General features: G+C 39.0%; 1 protein-coding gene across 10 annotated transcripts in view; it reads left to right on the top strand.

Annotated features, from left to right (window-relative positions):
- Positions 1 to 12,250, top strand: part of LOC306857826 (zinc finger protein 438-like) — a 64,861-nt gene extending 52,611 nt beyond the window's left edge. For 7 of the 10 annotated variants that reach the window (XM_079398026.1, XM_079398029.1, XM_079398022.1 and 4 more), the window contains one exon: positions 49 to 3,023. In XM_079398026.1, coding sequence (XP_079254152.1) covers positions 49 to 628 — 580 coding nt within the window. In that variant the 3' untranslated portion in view covers positions 629 to 3,023. Of the gene's footprint in view, positions 1 to 48; positions 3,030 to 11,570; positions 11,767 to 12,059 lie in introns of those variants that run through there. The other 3 variants (XM_079398031.1, XM_079398030.1, XM_079398024.1) reach the window with 3 other exon arrangements.
- The last annotated feature ends 6,572 nt before the right edge of the window (positions 12,251 to 18,822 follow it).

Here is an 18,822-nt window from a genome sequence, read left to right on the forward strand (position 1 = left end):
CTTGCTAAATCCTTCTTGTACTTGACATAGACGTTCCTTGTCTTGCAGGTCTTCAGAAGCTGATGAACAGGCCTCAGAACAACGTGTTGACCCAGTCGAGCTACAAATTAAGTGCGGGCGTTGCCAGGCCATCACCCCTACCTTTGCTGACATGAAGCTGCATTTGTTGTACGTGCACAGAGAGGAGGTCCAGGTGCGACTGAGGGATGGGGCCATGCGTGGGGGCCGTGAAGCAGAGGATGAATTGGTCAAACATGCAGCACATTACTGGAGGCAGCTCAATGAGAAACGCAACCTAGTGCACTGCGGCACCTGTGACGAGGAGTTCTCCTTTTCCAAGTTCAAACGCCACCTCCATGCTCACCATCAAGAAGCTAGAGAGAGTCAAGAAGAGGAGGACGAAGAGAAGATGATAGGTAAGGAGGGCCATGTATTAAGGGGCCTCAGTAAAGGTATATCCCTGAGGATGGGCTCTCACTTTAACTGCATCCTTTGCAGTAAGGTGTTTAATAAGAAACAGGACGTTATTGAGCATTGGAGGGCACAGCACAACTGTGAAAATCCCACCCTTCTATGGGATGTCCTGGACTTCAGAGGGGAGAGCAAGCTTAATGATGGGCCAAATTAACTGCAAATGGGTAATTTATTATTTGCTCCATGTGCCGACTGTGTGGTTTATGCAGGATGCAGTGATGTTAATGCAAAAACAAATTCCACAAATAGACTTATGTTGTTGTTGTTTTGTTTTGCACTGTTTTTTAAAATCACAAATGTTGTTTTGTAATGCTTGAATTTTGTAATGTTTTATGTTTGATCTTTTTCATTAACATGCATAAAAGCAGAAGAAAATAATCTATAAAATTCACAAACCGTAAATTCAGTCATAACCATGGCCCAGGTGCAGATGTAATATAACCACAAATAGAAAAACCTAAGGATGATAATTATAATTTTTAAGGTTTGTGGACACAGTGTGTTAGTAACTGCTTCAGTTGAGTGAATCAGGTGAAACAGACTAACAAAGGCTCATCAAAAACACATTGCCACACAGACAAATTGAAAATTTGCTACAGTCTGAATACAAAAGTGGAATGATTAGCATGCTTGAAATAACATGTCAAAGAACATTCAAAGTAACACAAATTATCAGTGACATTCCACCAACACATATACATAATCACACAGTTTCAGTCCTCATTCCACAGCTAAAATAAATACTGCCAGAAAACCTCTGCTGACTTTTCAGTCTAAGACAAGCAGGTCCACTAGTAAGGATTTAAAATATGGTTAAGAAAATAATAAACTCAGTTTGGCCAATCTTTAACTGTTAAATTTAGTATGAATGCGTGTATGTGTGTTTCATTAAATATTCTATGTTGTATTTTTGGATGGAAATGTTATGCATTTAAAATATGTTTGTTTTGTTTTTTTTACATGGTGAAATGTGGTGATTTATTTATATTAACAGTCTATTCAAACATAAAACAATGTCAGGGTAAAGGAATGTAAAAAAAAAAAACTCCTAATTGTTATATATGTATACTTGTATAGATAGATTACAAATATATCTAAAAATACTATATACAGCTGTATATTGACAATATATATTTACACAAAGACTTCCCCTGCTGTTTTGTTCTAAAAAATTAACAATTAAATATATTTACCGGTTACAGTGTCTTAAATGTTAAACCTGCAGCTTCAGCTACCAGTCAAAGGTTTGAGCACACTTGACAGAATTTTTGGCTGATGATTAAGCTATGCTTAAATACTAAAACACATTTTTAGGCCTTACGTAAATGTTACATATGTGTAATTTTTTTTTGACTAAACTTTTCATTAAAATGAAAAAAAAATACCGAATAGTAAAGATAGCAGCCAACAGTGCCCAGTACACATGGCATCTCCTTCAGTACTATTCAAAAAAACTTCCCAGGTGGATTCTTCATTACTTTGTTGAGAGATTGCCCAGAGTGTGCGGACCTGGAATCTAGGCTGCTTAAAGGCTGAAATACACTACATGATTTATCCCCATTTTGCAGTCTGGAAGAGTCTATTCTAGTTTCCAAAAGTTACAAGCAGTTTGCCGATTTTGGGTGGTTGAAGTTGACAAATTTTAGAAAATCACAGTGTATAATGGGTGCATTTTTTTAGCTTCAGACAATGATTCATTCCAGTTGGAGGATATCAGACAATTCAGATAATTTTAGCCGATTTTAAAACAGTTTGTTGTGTTTGGAACAACTTCAAAGTCTGGTAGTGCGTATTCCTTTAAGTGTTTTAGTCGCCCAGTGTATGAATCTGTTCAGTCTTGTAGCATATTTCAGCCTTAAAATAAAATATTTTTTTGTCATTATATAATTCCATTAGTTTTTTCATAGTTGACTTTACTATTCTGAAAATATAGACATTAGTAATGATAAAGAACCTTTGACTGGTGTTCGTTCTGTAAACAGTCATGCATCTACTTTAACTGGTGCTGTGTAAAGCGAACTTATAAAGTTCACCAACATTACATTCTTGACACAAAACGATCAGCAAATCCCAAAGCACCATTTCATTTGTCTTTCAAAGTTCAGTTCATATTTTAAGATAACCTAAAGTCAGTAATGTTGATCTTAACAGTCAATAAACAGATAAATGCTGCTTGTCTTGTTGAAATTACCCCGCAAGTGTCTTCGTTGTAGAACTTGTCTTTGGTGGATTGCTCCTGACTTAAGCCTGATTTACCTTAAAAAGAGAATGAAAAGAAATGATTTTGTTTAAAATGTGGTTTTATTATATTTAAAGTGATTGATTGTTTAATGATGGAAAACATTTGAATTGGTTTCACTTAACAAGCCAGTAATGACACAAATGTCTGGTAGCATTTCCAGTTCTGAAGATTTCCCCGCCACTGTGATAGTTAAACGTGTCTGTTTGTGGCTTTAGATAAACTAAGCCCAAAATAGCATTTGTAGGAGAGAGAGCATCGGCCCTGCATTATGGATTATTGGTGCCTAAATAAAAAAGAAATAACTAACGACAGTAATAGTTGGTGTGTTTATTGTATGCAACAACCTCCTGGCTGTCTGACTTTGATTTCTCCCATCATCACTCTAATGAGCACAAGCCAACACATAAGCTGCTGCATCTTAAGGCTTTTCTTATTCCATATTACAAAGACATTTACCGCAAGACTTCATTTGTAGGTTACACAGAACAGTGAGCCGTGTAAGGCAAGAATTAAATCAATTTCAGCTGGACACATGATGGATTCATATTTATACAACAACCTATATTCACTGAAGGAGTGCTAATGCTTTTATAATGTCTGCTTGAATGTCTTACATCATTAAATTATCACTATATGTCATTATATCGTAATATTAATACACACATTTCAAACAACTACAGTTTCCCATCCCAGTGTGATCATTTTGGTCACAAATCCAACATCCAGTATTTTATATCGCTTATTGTGAGTTACAGTCTTTCTATCACATTTTATATTGTATTCCTCAGTGCTTCCCAAGCAGCTCTGGCTCTGATTTATAACATGCATTAAATGATCATAACTTTTCTATCCCAATAGCGCAGTCACTTCAGATGCAGGTAGTGAAGGAACGTCAACACCGATGCATATTCCTCTTTAATCTGTGTGGCACTCTTTCTCACTTCCACTCTCTCTCTTCACACCAGCAACATGATCACTCACAGGAGATCAAAGCCCATCCTTCTAACAGGATTAGAGGATGGAGCTTTAGAAGGAGGAGAGTGTCTGTTTTAAAGTAAATGAAGGATGTAGGGCTGTAGAAAAGAGAGGCAGAAAGGAGGTTGCAGGAGAGAGAAAGGAAGTAGGAGGAGATTGCAGAGACGCTATGCTGGGGAAAATAAAACATGTAAGAAGAGACGGAAAAAGAAATGGGGAGAATTGACAGTGAAACCGCATGTGCGTGCGCACCATCCATTTCATTTTCAGAGATGACCATGATGAGGATGAATTCTTCATGAACTATCATGAATGGATACTGATAAAAGAATGATAGAAAAAGTTCTCATATCCAAAAAAAGAAGCAGCCAGATACGTGTGAGCATGTAGACATTTTAATGCAGCATTAACCTGCATAGAGACTAATGGAAGCAAGAAGCTCTATCGATCCGTCCCGGTTTGCTTGGAGGAGCAGAAATATAGAGATGATGCTGTGCTCAAGATGAATGAATGAAGGGAAGGGTGTGTCTGAAGTAGATAACCATCACCTGCATTTACAGACACAGGCCTGTCTGGAACCCAGAGTGTGATGTGAACTGAATGAACACATTCACTGGAATGAGATAGCAACACTGAAAGCTTTATGAGAGAACGGAAAAGTATCAGAGCATCTTACCTCTCATAACCTGTAATATGATCTATTTATTTGACGTTATAGAGGATTTAAAAATGTAGAATGAGACTTGTATTGATCCATCAGGAATTGTTTGAAATGTAAAAAGCAAACAATATGTAACATCTAAACATTCTATAAACAAGATCAATTTAAGTTGGGTAAAATAATTTTTAGCCTTTTGGAAAATAACATTTTCATGTTTTATGTGTAAACTTGACTAAATTTACACTACTGTTCAAAGGTTTGGAATCAGTAAGCTTTTGTAAAGAAATTAATACATTTATTCATCAAGCATGATTTAAACTGACAGTAAAGACATAATGTTAAAGCTTTCTTATCTCAAATAAATGCTGTTCTTTGAACTTTCTATTATGGTGGCCCAGTAGTGCACTACACAACAAAATTTGCACTACACAACGCATAGGACTAATTTTGTTTTGTTGTGCAAACTTTGTTGTGTTTCGGCTTGTTTCCGTTGTGTTCTGCTGACTTTGTTGTGTTGCGGCTTGTTTCCATTGTGTTTTGCTAACTTTGTTGTGTTCTGGCTTGTTTCCGTTGTGTTGTGCTAACTTCGTTGTGTTGTGGCTTGTTTCCATTGTGTTGTGGCTTGTTTCTGTTGTGTTGTGCTGACTTTGTGTTGTGGCTTGTTTCCATTGTGTTGTGCTAACTTTGTTGTGTTGTGGCTTGTTTCCATTGTGTTGTGGCTTGTTTCCGTTGTGTTGTGCTAACTTTGTTGTGTTTCGGCTTGTTTCCGTTGTGTTCTGCTGACTTTGTTGTGTTGCGGCTTGTTTCCATTGTGTTTTGCTAACTTTGTTGTGTTCTGGCTTGTTTCCGTTGTGTTGTGCTAACTTTGTTGTGTTGTGGCTTGTTTCCATTGTGTTGTGGCTTGTTTCCGTTGTGTTGTGCTAACTTTGTTGTGTTGTGGCTTTTTTCCATTGTGTTGTGCTAACTTTGTTGTGTTGTGGCTTGTTTCCGTTGTGTTGTGCTAACTTTGTTGTGTTCTGGCTTGTTTCCATTGTGTTGTGCTAACTTCGTTGTGTTGTGGCTTGTTTCCATTGTGTTGTGGCTTGTTTCTGTTGTGTTGTGCTGACTTTGTGTTGTGGCTTGTTTCCATTGTGTTGTGGCTTGTTTCTGTAGTGTTGTGCTGACTTTGTGTTGTGGCTTGTTTCCGTTGTGTTGTGCTAACTTTGTTGTGTTGTGGCTTTTTTTCCATTGTGTTGTGCTAACTTTGTTGTGTTGTGGCTTGTTTCCGTTGTGTTGTGCTAATTTTGTTGTGTTGTGGCTTGTTTCCATTGTGTTGCGGCTTGTTTCTGTTGTGTTGTGCTAACTTTGTTGTGTTGCGGCTTGTTTCCGTTGTGTTGTGCTAACTTCGTTGTGTTGTGGCTTGTTTCCATTGTGTTGCGGCTTGTTTCCGTTGTGTTGTGCTAACTTCGTTGTGTTGTGGCTTGTTTCCGTTGTGTTGCGGCTTGTTTCCGTTGTGTTGTGCTAACTTCGTTGTGTTGTGGCCTGTTTCCATTGTGTTGTGCTAACTTCGTTGTGCTGCGGCTTGTTTCCGTTGTGCTGTGGCTTGTTTCCATTGTGTTGTGGCCTGTTTCCATTGTGTTGTGCTAACTTCGTTGTTGTGGCTTGTATCCGTTGTGTTTCGGCTTGTTTCCGTTGTGCTAACTTTGTTGTGTTGTGGCTTGTTTCCATTGTGTTGTGCCTTTTGGAAAATAACATTTTCATGTTTTATGTGTAAACTTGACTAAATTTACACTACTGTTCAAAGGTTTGGAATCAGTAAGCTTTTGTAAAGAAATTAATACATTTATTCATCAAGCATGATTTAAACTGACAGTAAAGACATAATGTTAAAGCTTTCTTATCCCAAATAAATGCTGTTCTTTGAACTTTCTATTATGGTGGCCCAGTAGTGCACTACACAACAAAATTTGCACTACACAACGCATAGGACTAATTTTGTTTTGTTGTGCTAATTTTGATGTGTTGCAGCTTGTTTCCGTTGTGTTGTGCTAACTTTGTTGTGTTTTGGCTTGTTTCCATTGTGTTGTGGCTTGTTTCCATTGTGTTGTGGCTTGTTTATGTTGTTTTGTGCTAACTTCATTGTGTTGTGGCTTGTTTCCGCTGTGTTGTGCTAACTTCGTTGTGTTGTGGCTTGTTTCCATTGTGTTTGCAGCTTGTTTCCGTTGTGTTGTGCTAACTTTGTTGTGTTGTGGCTTGTTTCTGTAGTGTTGTGCTGACTTTGTTGTGTTGTGGCTTGTTTCCGTTGTGTTGTGCTAACTTCGTTGTGTTGTGGCTTGTTTCCATTGTGTTGTGGCTTGTTTTTGTAGTGTTCTGCTGACTTTGTTGTGTTGTGGCTTGTTTCCGTTGTGTTGTGCTAACTTCGTTGTGTTGCAGCTTGTTTCTGTTGTGTTGTGCTAACTTCGTTGTGTTGTGGCTTGTTTCCATTGTGTTGCATCTTGTTTCTGTTGTCTTGTGCTAACTTCGTTGTGTTGCGGCTTGTTTCTGTTGTGTTGTGCTAACTTCGTTGTGTTGTGGCTTGTTTCCGTTGTGTTGTGGCTTGTTTCCATTGTGTTGCGGCTTGTTTCTGTTGTGTTGTGCTAACTTCGTTGTGTTGTGGCTTGTTTCCGTTGTGTTGTGGCTTGTTTCCGTTGTGTAGTAGCTTGTTTCCATTGTGTTGTGGCTTGTTTTTGTAGTGTTCTGCTGACTTTGTTGTGTTGTGGCTTGTTTCCGTTGTGTTGTGCTGACTTTGTTGTGTTGTGGCTTGTTTCTGTTGTGTTGTGCTAACTTTGTTGTGTTGCAGCTTGTTTCTGTTGTGTTGTGCTAACTTCATTGTGTTGTGGCTTGTTTCCATTGTGTTGCATCTTGTTTCTGTTGTCTTGTGCTAACTTCGTTGTGTTGCGGCTTGTTTCTGTTGTGTTGTGCTAACTTCGTTGTGTTGTGGCTTGTTTCCGTTGTGTTGTGGCTTGTTTCCATTGTGTTGCGGCTTGTTTCTGTTGTGTTGTGCTAACTTCGTTGTGTTGTGGCTTGTTTCCGTTGTGTTGTGGCTTGTTTCCGTTGTGTAGTAGCTTGTTTCCATTGTGTTGTGGCTTGTTTCTGTTGTGTTGTGCTAACTTCGTTGTGTTGTGCAAACTTCGTTGTGTTGCGGCTTGTTTCTGTTGTGTTGTGCTAACCTCGTTGTGTTGTGCAAACTTCGTTGTGTTGCGGCTTGTTTCCATTGTGTTGTGGAGATTTTGTTGTGTTGTGCACTACTGGGCCACCGTATTCTATTCCTCAAAGAGTCCTGAACAAAAATGTATCACACAAAAATATTAAGCAGCACAACTGTATTTAACATTGATGATAAGAAATATTTCTTAAGCATCAAATTAGCATATTTTAATGATTTCTGAAGGATCATGTGACACTGAAGACTGAAGTAATGGCTGCTGAAAATTCAGCTTTGCCATCATAGGAATAAATAATTATGATGTTATTTTTTTTTTTAAACAAACTTTTGAACAGTAGTGTAGTTAGGTTTATGCATAGAACAATTTGCCAGTTGGGTGAGAAAAATAAATTAAATTCAAGATAATCTGAAAGCAAGTCTGCTTCCTACGCTTCCCATCCTTCTTTTTTTTATGGGTCAGAGAGCATGATATTGATGATATTACGCAATGTGGTTCATAAAAAAACTTCTATGAGGTCTGAATATGAATGTTTCTTCCCATTGCAATATGTTTGTACTACACCTGGAGACACTTGTAAATACGAAGCCCTTGTTACTGACATTGCCGCTTTTTGGTCTCTCCTGTGTGCTGTGTGGTCCAGATGGTACAGAATCACTCTGTTCCACTGGGTCTCTAGTAGACCGCCCAGAGGGACAGTAGCCATCTGCCCAGGACATCGCACTACCCACACACAACTCTGATCTGGAACACACACACGACTACACACACAGACAAAAGAGCCACTAAACTGCTCATCTAGAACACTTCCTGATTTCATCATCAACGGTCAAAGCGTTACCACCACCCCAACAAAGGGGCCCCAACTCCACCAAGGGCCAATCTGGGAGCTTTTAGTAATTACGTAAACACTATTCAAGTCACTAAAATTATTCACAATACATATTTGTTTGGTTTATTTTTAGTTAGATGTTCCCTTGTTGATTAAACACGCTCCTGTTTTCATTCTCAGCCAATCAGTGCTCACTCATTCACCGGAATAGATTAGTGATAATTGGCTCTCGGTTGTCAGTACTTTAGCATCCTAATGAGAGCAATATTTATTCATCTAGAAAGGGGAGTGAGAAAGTACTCCAAGTTTGACTGTTTTTAATGAGACTCCGGTAGGCTAACCGGAGCAGTCTGGAGTAATTAGGAAAGGATGTAGAGCATTTTCTCTCCCCCAGTCCCACCCCACCACTATCTTCCAATGTCTTCCCACAGGGAGGATCCTGACAGTGGAAATCTAAGGGGGGGCTCAAGGGAATTAGGTCTGCCTGAGTGATAACCTACATTCACCCAATCCGACGTCTTTCTGCAAATAAGGCTAATGACATACTGCAGGCCTGCAGACATGATCATGAATATTATGTTGATGTTATGTGCATGTAAGCGCTACATAGTAATATTCAAAAACTGGCCACCTACACACGTTAAGACATGAATGCATAACACCTCATTTCTTCTTCCTTATGCACCTACATACATGATGCATGGAAGAACTTGAAATTGTGCATCCATACACGATGTTGCACACATAGCCTTTGATGATGCTCCTCTGCTGGCAGTTACCTGTGACATGCTCTAAAGTTCTCTTAACCTTATCTGATAGGTTAATTAGCTAATGCATATTCGTCGCACTGGATGCCAGGAAAATGTCAGAAGTGATATGAAGGAGTGCTTTACATTTACCTAGGCGACATTACAACTATCAACAAGTATTTTTAAGCAACTCCCCTTTTCTATCACGTTTCAACAACAGCTGCATATAGACTAGAATCTAATACACTCTTACAATTAGTTTATTGTTTTTCACTCCAGTCGTCTTTTCCTCTGTTTTCACTTTCACGCCAGTTTGCAGGACTAATGAGTTCTCGCAATTTGCAATTAAGAAAAGCATTTTATCATTATCACCTCCAGCTATATTCCATCCCTCCTTCCTCCCTCTTTCCCAGATGGAATGTTACAGTGTGGCCTCCCGTTGTGATGATCCCCCTCGGGAAACCTGGATCCCACCTCGGCGGTCAGAATCAATTATGTTCATATCTCTCTCTCTCCCTATCGCTCTCTCTCTCTCTCTCTCTGCTGTTTCCATGAGTCACATTTTGCAGGCACAGCATAGACTCCCCTGTCAGGTCCTGAGAAAATGCTCCTCCTTTCAGTGCGTTTAACAGGTTTAGAGGGGGCACCAGAGAGGTGATAAATTCTCTCAGAGTGAGAGGAAAATGGAGAGAGGGGAAAGGTGTATGTATGGGCTGGGGAAGCGGATGACAGGTAGGAATAATAACCAGATAGATGAGGGAGGAGAAACGGGGGCAGAGAGTGGAGAGAGGACATGTTATAGAGAGAGAGAATAAGTTTTTTACAAAATAGCCATCATAAAAGTTTTTTTGATTAGTTAATGCAAATTTTAAAAAGATACGTTTTGTACAAGTTCATAAATACTTTATTAAAATCCCTTGTTTATTTTTTGTTAGTTAGGCAGAATTTTAAACTCATCCTAGAGCTATCTATCCCTCCCTCCCAATGGACTTTTATGTTAAACAAAAGAAGATAACTTGAAAAATATCTCAATATATAGCTTCAGCTTAAAGTCCAAAGGTTATTGTTTGAAGACTATCCATGCCTTAAAGAGACAGTTCACCCAAAGGTGGTCATTCATAGAGATAGATAGATAGATAGATAGATAGATAGATAGATAGATAGATAGATAGATAGATAGATAGATAGATAGATAGATAGATAGATAGATAGATAGATAGATAGATAGATAGATAGATAGATAGATAGATAGATAGATAAAATCTAATCTGCTGGGAAAAAAAAATCATACATGTTTGTAAGAACATGAGTGTGACCATTTTTGGTTGATCTGTTTCTTTAAGGCCTGTACAGTCTTCAAACCATAACCTTCTAGCTTTAAAGTTGAAACTATTTTAAACTATATTTCCAGCAAGGTTTCGTCAAGCCAACATAAGGGTTTGTCTTGAAAAACATTCTGTTTCTAGTTTTATATTAAGGTCTGTGTAGTTTGGTGCCTAATCATGGAGCTAATCCAAAAGCGTTCAGGTCTGTATCCTTCAGTTACTTGCAATGTTGAAATATTTGGCATCCAGGTTTAAAAGATCTCTTGAGAAACCTCTCGTATTCATTTTCCTTTGGAGAGGGCTGTCTTGGTAACAGAGAAACCATAAAATAAACATAAAAGAAAAATAAACAGGCCGAAACAGCACACAAACATTGGCAGGGTTAAACCAAACTATGTAAATGCCTCATTCTTTCTCTTCTGTTCAACTACCTAAAGCGCTCCAAACGGCAATAGTGAATTTCTCTCTGGCTTGAAACACACATAATGTGGAGTTTTCACATTGAATTGATTTTGTTTTTTGCATTCGATCTCAAACAGGCAAAATGCCATGCACAATGAAACCCATCAGTATCACTGCGTTACCAGATTACAGGTCATGAAATACAAGTTGTGGAAAGGAACATTAAATTCTTTACATCTTATTTGTGAGAGAGCTCTGAAGAGCACTGTCAATGCAATACCTACCTCTCATATGTCTCCATAATCAATACCATGTTATGCAGCCACCGGAGGGAGAAAGAGAGAAAATAAAAAAAGAGTAAGAAAGGAATAGAGCGAGCAGATCTGAGCTTTCCTGTATTAAACGGCTGAGTGGATTTACAAGCTTTTTCAGCAAGTTAATGCATGAGCTGTGCCTTTACCAGCTGACAGTTGAGTTCTGCATACAGCTCATTGACCTCACACATGTACCTGGGCCACACGTGTTATGTGTCGCATCCAAGTTCTATTATGGGACTGGTAGATTCAATATATCAAACATCCTACCGAACACAGTCACACAGGGGCTTATATCTCAGAACTGCATACTTTAATAATGTATCTTTATACATTTATCACTGAGATCATGTGGTTTTCAATACCGCCATGCCTCCAGGGCTCTGATAACTGAGAATTGATATTTTCTTCTAGGCTTTCCACCTGCTGTTTACTTGGACAATGGCAAGAGAAATCACACATCGATATTTCTGACTCAACAGAGCACAGAAAGCCAAAAGCTCAAGCTTACTATAGCTTACACCCTTAGCGCTGCTTTTAAAGGGCCAATCAGGAGAAGTTAAAACTGTTTGCCAGAACAGTGTGGCAATACACTGTATAAAAGACTGAGGTAAGAACTGGCTTGCCTTTTGCTCATAATCTCAAATCGCATGTTAAATTATGGAGGTTTTTATTTTTGAGCAATTAGCTCCAACTTTAGCTTTCTTTAATTTATTTATTCTTTATAACATTTTTATATATCAGTTATAATATACAATATTGAAAATGATTAATTTATGCATTTACTGGCAGGACAACTTCTAGAGCTTTGCTTAGACTGCATTTTCAGTTTGTTGTCAGGGAAAAAAACTTTCAGGATATGACCTATTGTTCTGAGATAATGTGCGATGTAATGTTCTCCAGCTCTCTTAGACAGAGCACGGTCAACGAAAAAGCCCCATCGCCGCAGGCTACAAGGAGCGCCAAGAAGCCGCACCTGCCAAAGACAGACTCCATCACGAGAGCCATATCAGGTTTTACTGCAGGGGTGTGTGTGTGTGCCTCTGAGGAAACAAAGCCTTTTAAACACCTTTTCGTCTACACATCATCCAAAGGTACAAGCACAACCTCCTAGCAATGCCTTTAACTCTGGGAAAACATTACACACAACACATGTTCGGCTTCAGGACTGTGGAGACGAAAGGAAAAATAAAAAAATTAATGTATAAAGGACTAGCAGAAAGAAGTGTAGAGGAAGAAATTCAGTCATGTAACCTTGAAGAGTTATGGGTTATACACATACGCATATCCATAAGCAGCAAGCCACCCCCTAACTCTTGCTATAGCCATTTTTCCATGTGAGCTCTGATATAGGCCAAAATTGGAAACTTTATATAAACACATCATCTTAACCAATTTCTTTTCTATACACTAATTAGCTGTAGAACTGGGGCGTATACGCAAGCATCTATTTTGATACTCACAGTTCAAGACATTTAAGTCCACTGCTGAATTATCCACCTTTTCCTGAATTCACTTGCATTATCACATGACTCATAAGCTGTTGTTTGTGTATGAACTACTTGCAACACGGTTGACATGTTGGTGTAATTTTCACAACACATCTGTTATCGTGCTAATAGTCTTTTGGCGCTACTAACTCCCTAATGCATCTAAAAGACTTTTCAAATCAAATCAAATCACTTTTATTGTCACATCACCACAGCACACGTGCCTTGGTGAGTGAAATTCTTGAGAGCGTGCTCCAGACAGTGCAGAAACAATTTACATATAAACATTACTATACATACTTACAGACTTATACAGATGACAATGTGTAATATACACATACATATATATATATATATATATATATATATATACTCAGTACACACAGTGTACTATTAGACATACATACAGTTATCGATAAACACACATTCTACATTATGTACACATATACACACAATAATATGCGAAGATGCAGCAGATTATATATAAACTGGATACGCAAATGTCATGGATGTGCATTGGATGGTATCCAGTGGTAGCAAAAAGTTTGTTGTATTAGTGCATTAGTGTACTGGTAGTCCAGTTTGAACTGTATTGAATTAAAGTGCAGTGCGTGGTATACTGTAAAGTGGGAGTATGCTGTAGGTGTATTAGTTCTGACTGTTCATTAGCCTGATAGCCTGAGGAAAAAAGCTATCCCTCAGTCGGCTAGTGCGGGATCGGATGCTGCGGAGACGTCTTCCTGAGGGAAGCAGAGAGAGCAGTCTGTGGGACGGGTGACTGGAGTCACTGATGATCCTCCGGGCTTTCCTTATACACCGCCTGGCATAGATGTCCTGGAGGAAGGGAAGCTCACCTCCAACAATGTGATGGGCAGTTCGCAAGACCCTTTGCAGAGCTTTGCGGTTGCCAGCACTGCTGTTTCCAAACCAGGCGGTGATGCAGCCGGTCAGGATGCTCTCCACAGTGCAGGTGTAGAATGTTCTGAGGATGCTGGGGCTCATTCCAAACTTCCTCAGCCGTCTCAGGAAGAAGAGGCGTTGGTGTGTCTTCTTCAGCACTGCATCTTTGTGAGCGGACCATGTGAGATCCTCAGTGATGTGAACGCCAAGGAATTTAAAGCTGTTTACCCGCTCCACAGGTGTCATGTCGATGGTGATGGGTGTGTGTTCTCTGCTCTGTCTCCTGAAATCCACCACCAGCTCCTTTGTTTTGTCGATGTTGAGTGAGAGGTCATTCTCTTGACACCATTTAGTCAGGGTTCTCACCTCCTCTCTGTAGGTCGTCTCATTGTTGTCAGTGATCAGGCCTATCACCGTTGTGTCGTCAGCAAATTTGACGATGACGTTGGAGCTCTGTGTTGCTGTACAGTCATGTGTGTACAGGGAGTACAGGAGTGGGCTGAGGACGCAGCCCTGAGGAGCACCAGTGTTGAGGGTCAGCAGGGATGAAGTGTTGTTGCACATTCTGACCACCTGACATCTGCCTGTCAGGAAGTCCAGGATCCAGCTGCACAGAGATCCGTTTAGTCCCAGAGTCTGAAGCTTCTCAACCAGTGTGGCAGGCACTATGGTATTAAATGCTGAGCTGTAGTCCACAAACAGCATTCTCACATAGGTGTTCTTATTTTCCAGGTGGGAGAGAGCAGTGTGCAGGGTGAAGGCAATAGCATCGTCTGTGGAACGGTTGCTGCGATATGCAAATTGTAGCGGATCCAGTGAGACAGGCAGCACAGAGCAGATGTAGTCTCTGATGAGTTTCTCAAAGCACTTGCTGAAGATGGATGTCAGAGCAATGGGCCTCCAGTCATTCAAGCATGTGATTTTATTTTTCTTTGGTATGGGCACAATGGTGGATTTTTTTGAAGCATGAGGGAACCACAGACAGAGAGAGGGAAAGGTTAAAAATGTCAGTGAAAACCCCGGCTAGTTGGAATGCGCATGCTCGGAGCACACGGCCTGGGATGCCATCAGGACCCACAGCCTTGCGGATATTCACCTGTCGGAAGGATCGGGTTACATCTGCGACGGAAAAGGAAAGTGCACTCGCCTCTTCTGCTACAGCCGCGGGAGTGCGCTCTGTGTGGGTGGTGTTGTGAGCCTCGAAACGAGCATAAAAATGATTAAGCTCGTCCGGTAGAGAGGCGGCAATGTTCAACATTTGGAACTTTTCCAACATTTTGGAAAAGTTCAACACTTTTCCAACATTTTTCCAACATTTTGTAAAATACTTGCGATTATATAAATCTAATAAAATGATAAATAACAAATATATTGTATCATCAGTTTCGCTCGAGCACGAGAAGCGTTTCCTGTTGGTTAATTCTGTGGGAGAACACAGACTTTGGGGAAGCCTTTATCACACCCCCATAACTGGCACCGTGGCCAAGATGCAAGACATAGTATTGTGTCTAGTAGATACAAATTAAACACTTGTGCAGAATCTGTGTCTTCTTTATAAATACAGTATATGCATATATAATATAGGCTACTACATAGGCCTACATTTCACAATTGGTAAATGTTCTTGTGTGCTATTTCTACTTGAGTTAAAATTATGCTGCTCATTAAGGCACCTATTCCGCTGTCTATATCTGCTTCAGTTGTAGCTTGTGAAGTCAGATGTGCTTGAAAGAACACACATAATTTTTTGGAGAGTATATTAATTTTAAAGCTTCAAGCCCACTTATTTCTTTTTCTTCTCTTTCAGCGTTAAATTATTTTATAAGCTGTTGGTGTTCTACACAAATATTTTATAAAACATCTTATATTTGAGGTAACACAACAACAGCACATGTAAAAACCGAGCTCAAATTTAACTTTATCTGACAGGTTCTGGTTTGTGGCGTGTATGGGATAAGCTTCAACCAGGATTTATATTGAGACCATGGGAAAACAAGCTAACGGAAATAGGGAGTCATCACGGTGGTAACCACTGGTTGTTCTTAGAATTGAAACAAAGTCAAAACTAAGATTGTATTATATTTTATATATATATTGTTTACTTGAATGAGAGTCAAATGTGATTTTATATATATATATATATATATATACACACACACACAAAAAGAAATTTAGCAAATTCTCTCATAAAGCTTAAGTAAACATCCACATATCAGCATCAAAACAGATGTCTATGAAATTCACGCCTGTGTGCATAATTGCATTCAGAATGAGTGTAATCTCTTCCTCCCTCCATCTTTCTCTTTTTCTGTGTCTCTCTCTGCTGCTTTTGCACACTCTATCCAGCATCAAAGAAAGAGAAAGGAAACATGCAGGCATTGTGGGAGGATTACGAAACAGGAAAAAAGGTGTGTGTGTGTGTATCAGAAGGAGCAAGGAGAACACAGTGTGGGAGACTGGGATGGTACACATGAATTACAGGGTTTAGTGTGCTCATATTTCAAACACACACACACACACACACAGAAACGCACACACTCAAATGGTTAACTGCAGTGTAATTACAGAGTGTTATCTATGATTACAGCGGTGGCTTACACCTGATGCCAGAGAAAGTGCTGCACACTTTAAATATTTAATCAAATCCTTCAGAATGAACCTAATGAGGCGGAGGGTGGGGGTGGAATTACGCTTGCTTACAAACATGGAAACATACCTGCACACTCGCATGTATTCACGTACACGGTAAAGGAGATCATTCTGTCTGAGGAAGAAATGAAGAGGGGAAAAGAAGAAAGTAACGTTTTTATAAAGAGAGGTAGATGGAAATGGGAGCAGAGAAAAAAGGGAAAGGAAAGATGACAACAACCAGTGGAGAACGAACAGAGGGATTATTCTGCACTTGACAGTATACCTTTATCCCAAGTCTTTAGTACTTTTGTAGAGTTTAATAATTAAAACACGCCAGAGTCTTTTATCTTTTCGTTCCTTTCCTTCTGTCCTCCCTGTGAAACTGTTGGCTCTCCTACTGCTGTTTTCCATCACTCAAGTCTTAGAGCTGTGCTCTTTTTGTAGACAGATAGACAGACGAATGGACGGACGGACAGAAGTTAGACAGACAGACAGACAGACAGACAGATAGACAGATAGATAGATAGATAGATAGATAGATAGATAGATAGATAGATAGATAGATAGATAGATAGATAGATAGATAGATAGATAGATAGATAGATAGATAGATAGATAGAAACCGTTGAAAAAATAAGAGTATAATATTTGCTATTTTGCTACACACAACCCACGGACACATGCACACACACACCTTCACCCGTCACCCTTCCATCTGCCCCAGTGTCTCACCTTACGTCCCTAGCGGGGCTCTCCTTTACTCAAGACGGTGTAGGGTTTGCATAAAAGGTCTGACCCTGAACGCAAAAACAACACACACTTACACACCACGTTCATTTCCAAAAAATCATTGATTTTTCTGTTCCCCAGTAATGCTATCATCTCCTGGAAACAAAACCACCAAGGAGTTAAGTTTGATCAATTCATTTCCCAACCCACCTTTCTTTCTCTTTCAGAGGTCACGTACACAGTGGTACATATGCACCAGTATGCAGGTGGCTTTATGAAGATCATCTCCCTCCCTCCTGTTTCCCAGTGGAAATGGATGTCCATTAAAGATGACATCACACAGGCACTACAACAGCCATGAGCAGCTGTGGCCCATAAGAGAGGCTCAGCTATCCTGTAATGTCTCATATGAGTCTAGCAGACTCATGCACACACACAGAGCAACGTCATGGCTATGGGGAAAACAAATGGCACAGCTCACCTAACACACCAATAGAGAGAAGTGACTATAACAGCACACACTCAAACCATAGGATAGAAAAATCACTCTTTGCTGCATAGGAGAAACAAACAATATTAAATTAATATATTTTGCTCTATTCTCAGTTTTTCTCCTGAGATACACACCAAAGTCTGCAATCAGAAGTCAGAGATTTTAAATTAAACTCATAAATTAAACTCTTTAAACATTTCTAATCAGATTCTTTGAAGACCAATTTTTGTGTGTCTCTTTTATTTTATTTTATTTTTTAAGAATTTTAAGAAGACAAAGTTAATCATTAAAATTGAGAATTAGGATGTACCAATTTAAAAATTCTACCCAATAAAGATAAGCCTTATTAATAATATAATAATACAATTCAGTGCTAATATTATTAGACTCTAAAAGTAAAATTAGCTTTTTAAAATTCTTCAAGTTAATTTAGACATTATTTAGGCATTGTACAGTATGGAAAAGTGGTTCATTTTCCATAATGATTTTTTTTCCAGGTGTTTTACCAGTATTTTGACATTTGTTTATTTTTAATTTGTTTAATTTGAAATTTGTTATTTTGAAATTTGTTAAACATTACTTTGTTTAGGGTGAACAATAATGTCTGTAAAATTGCTGGAGTACATTTTCTTTCTTTTTTTAAATAAAATAAAAACGGCTGATAGCCTATTTGGTATCATTGAATCCTTACTAAGAAATCTTTAAGTCTAAACTCTAAATCTCCTGAGCTACAAAAGAGCAACATCTGAGCAATGCAATTTTCTTCTTAAAAGTTAGAAGAGGTAAAAGATTTAGCTCATAACTGTGTACCTGACACACATATCTAATAATTCACCTAAAAGCGCACCAAGATTTAAGCAGGAATAATTAAATCTTATTCATCATCACAGAGACGGTCTCTCTCTCTCTCTCTCTCTCTCTCTATCTCTCTCTCTCTCTTTTTCTCCTCATGAAATGGTTACACATCAGACAGGTGCTCTCCTTTTGGCCAGATTGCTTTGAGGGACAGCAGCAACTGTTGCGTCCACCTGTCTTTCCTCTTTTCTTTTTTTTTTTCCTTTTCTTTTTAGTCTCTGTGAAAACAGCTTCACACTGAACACATTGTGCTTATTGGTCACTGTGGATTGATGTCATGTTAGAGTATCAGGATTTTAACAGAAGATGAACTCTCAACAGTCAATGTCACTGGCAAGGCTGATATTAAATCTGTCACAGTAAGGTCCATAGTAACACACACAAATCATGCAATCACACTAACGCAGCCCTGCAGGGCCCCCTAGTGCTGCTGAATAGCCACTAAAATGGAAATGAGCACACACACATACAGGTCCTTTTCAAAAAATTAGCATATTGTGATAAAGTTCATTATTTTCTGTAATGTACTGATAAACATTAGACTTTCATATATTTTAGATTCATTACA

The sequence above is a fragment of the Barbus barbus genome (assembly GCF_936440315.1).
Source record: "Barbus barbus genome assembly, chromosome: 38".
NCBI lineage: Eukaryota > Metazoa > Chordata > Actinopteri > Cypriniformes > Cyprinidae > Barbus > Barbus barbus.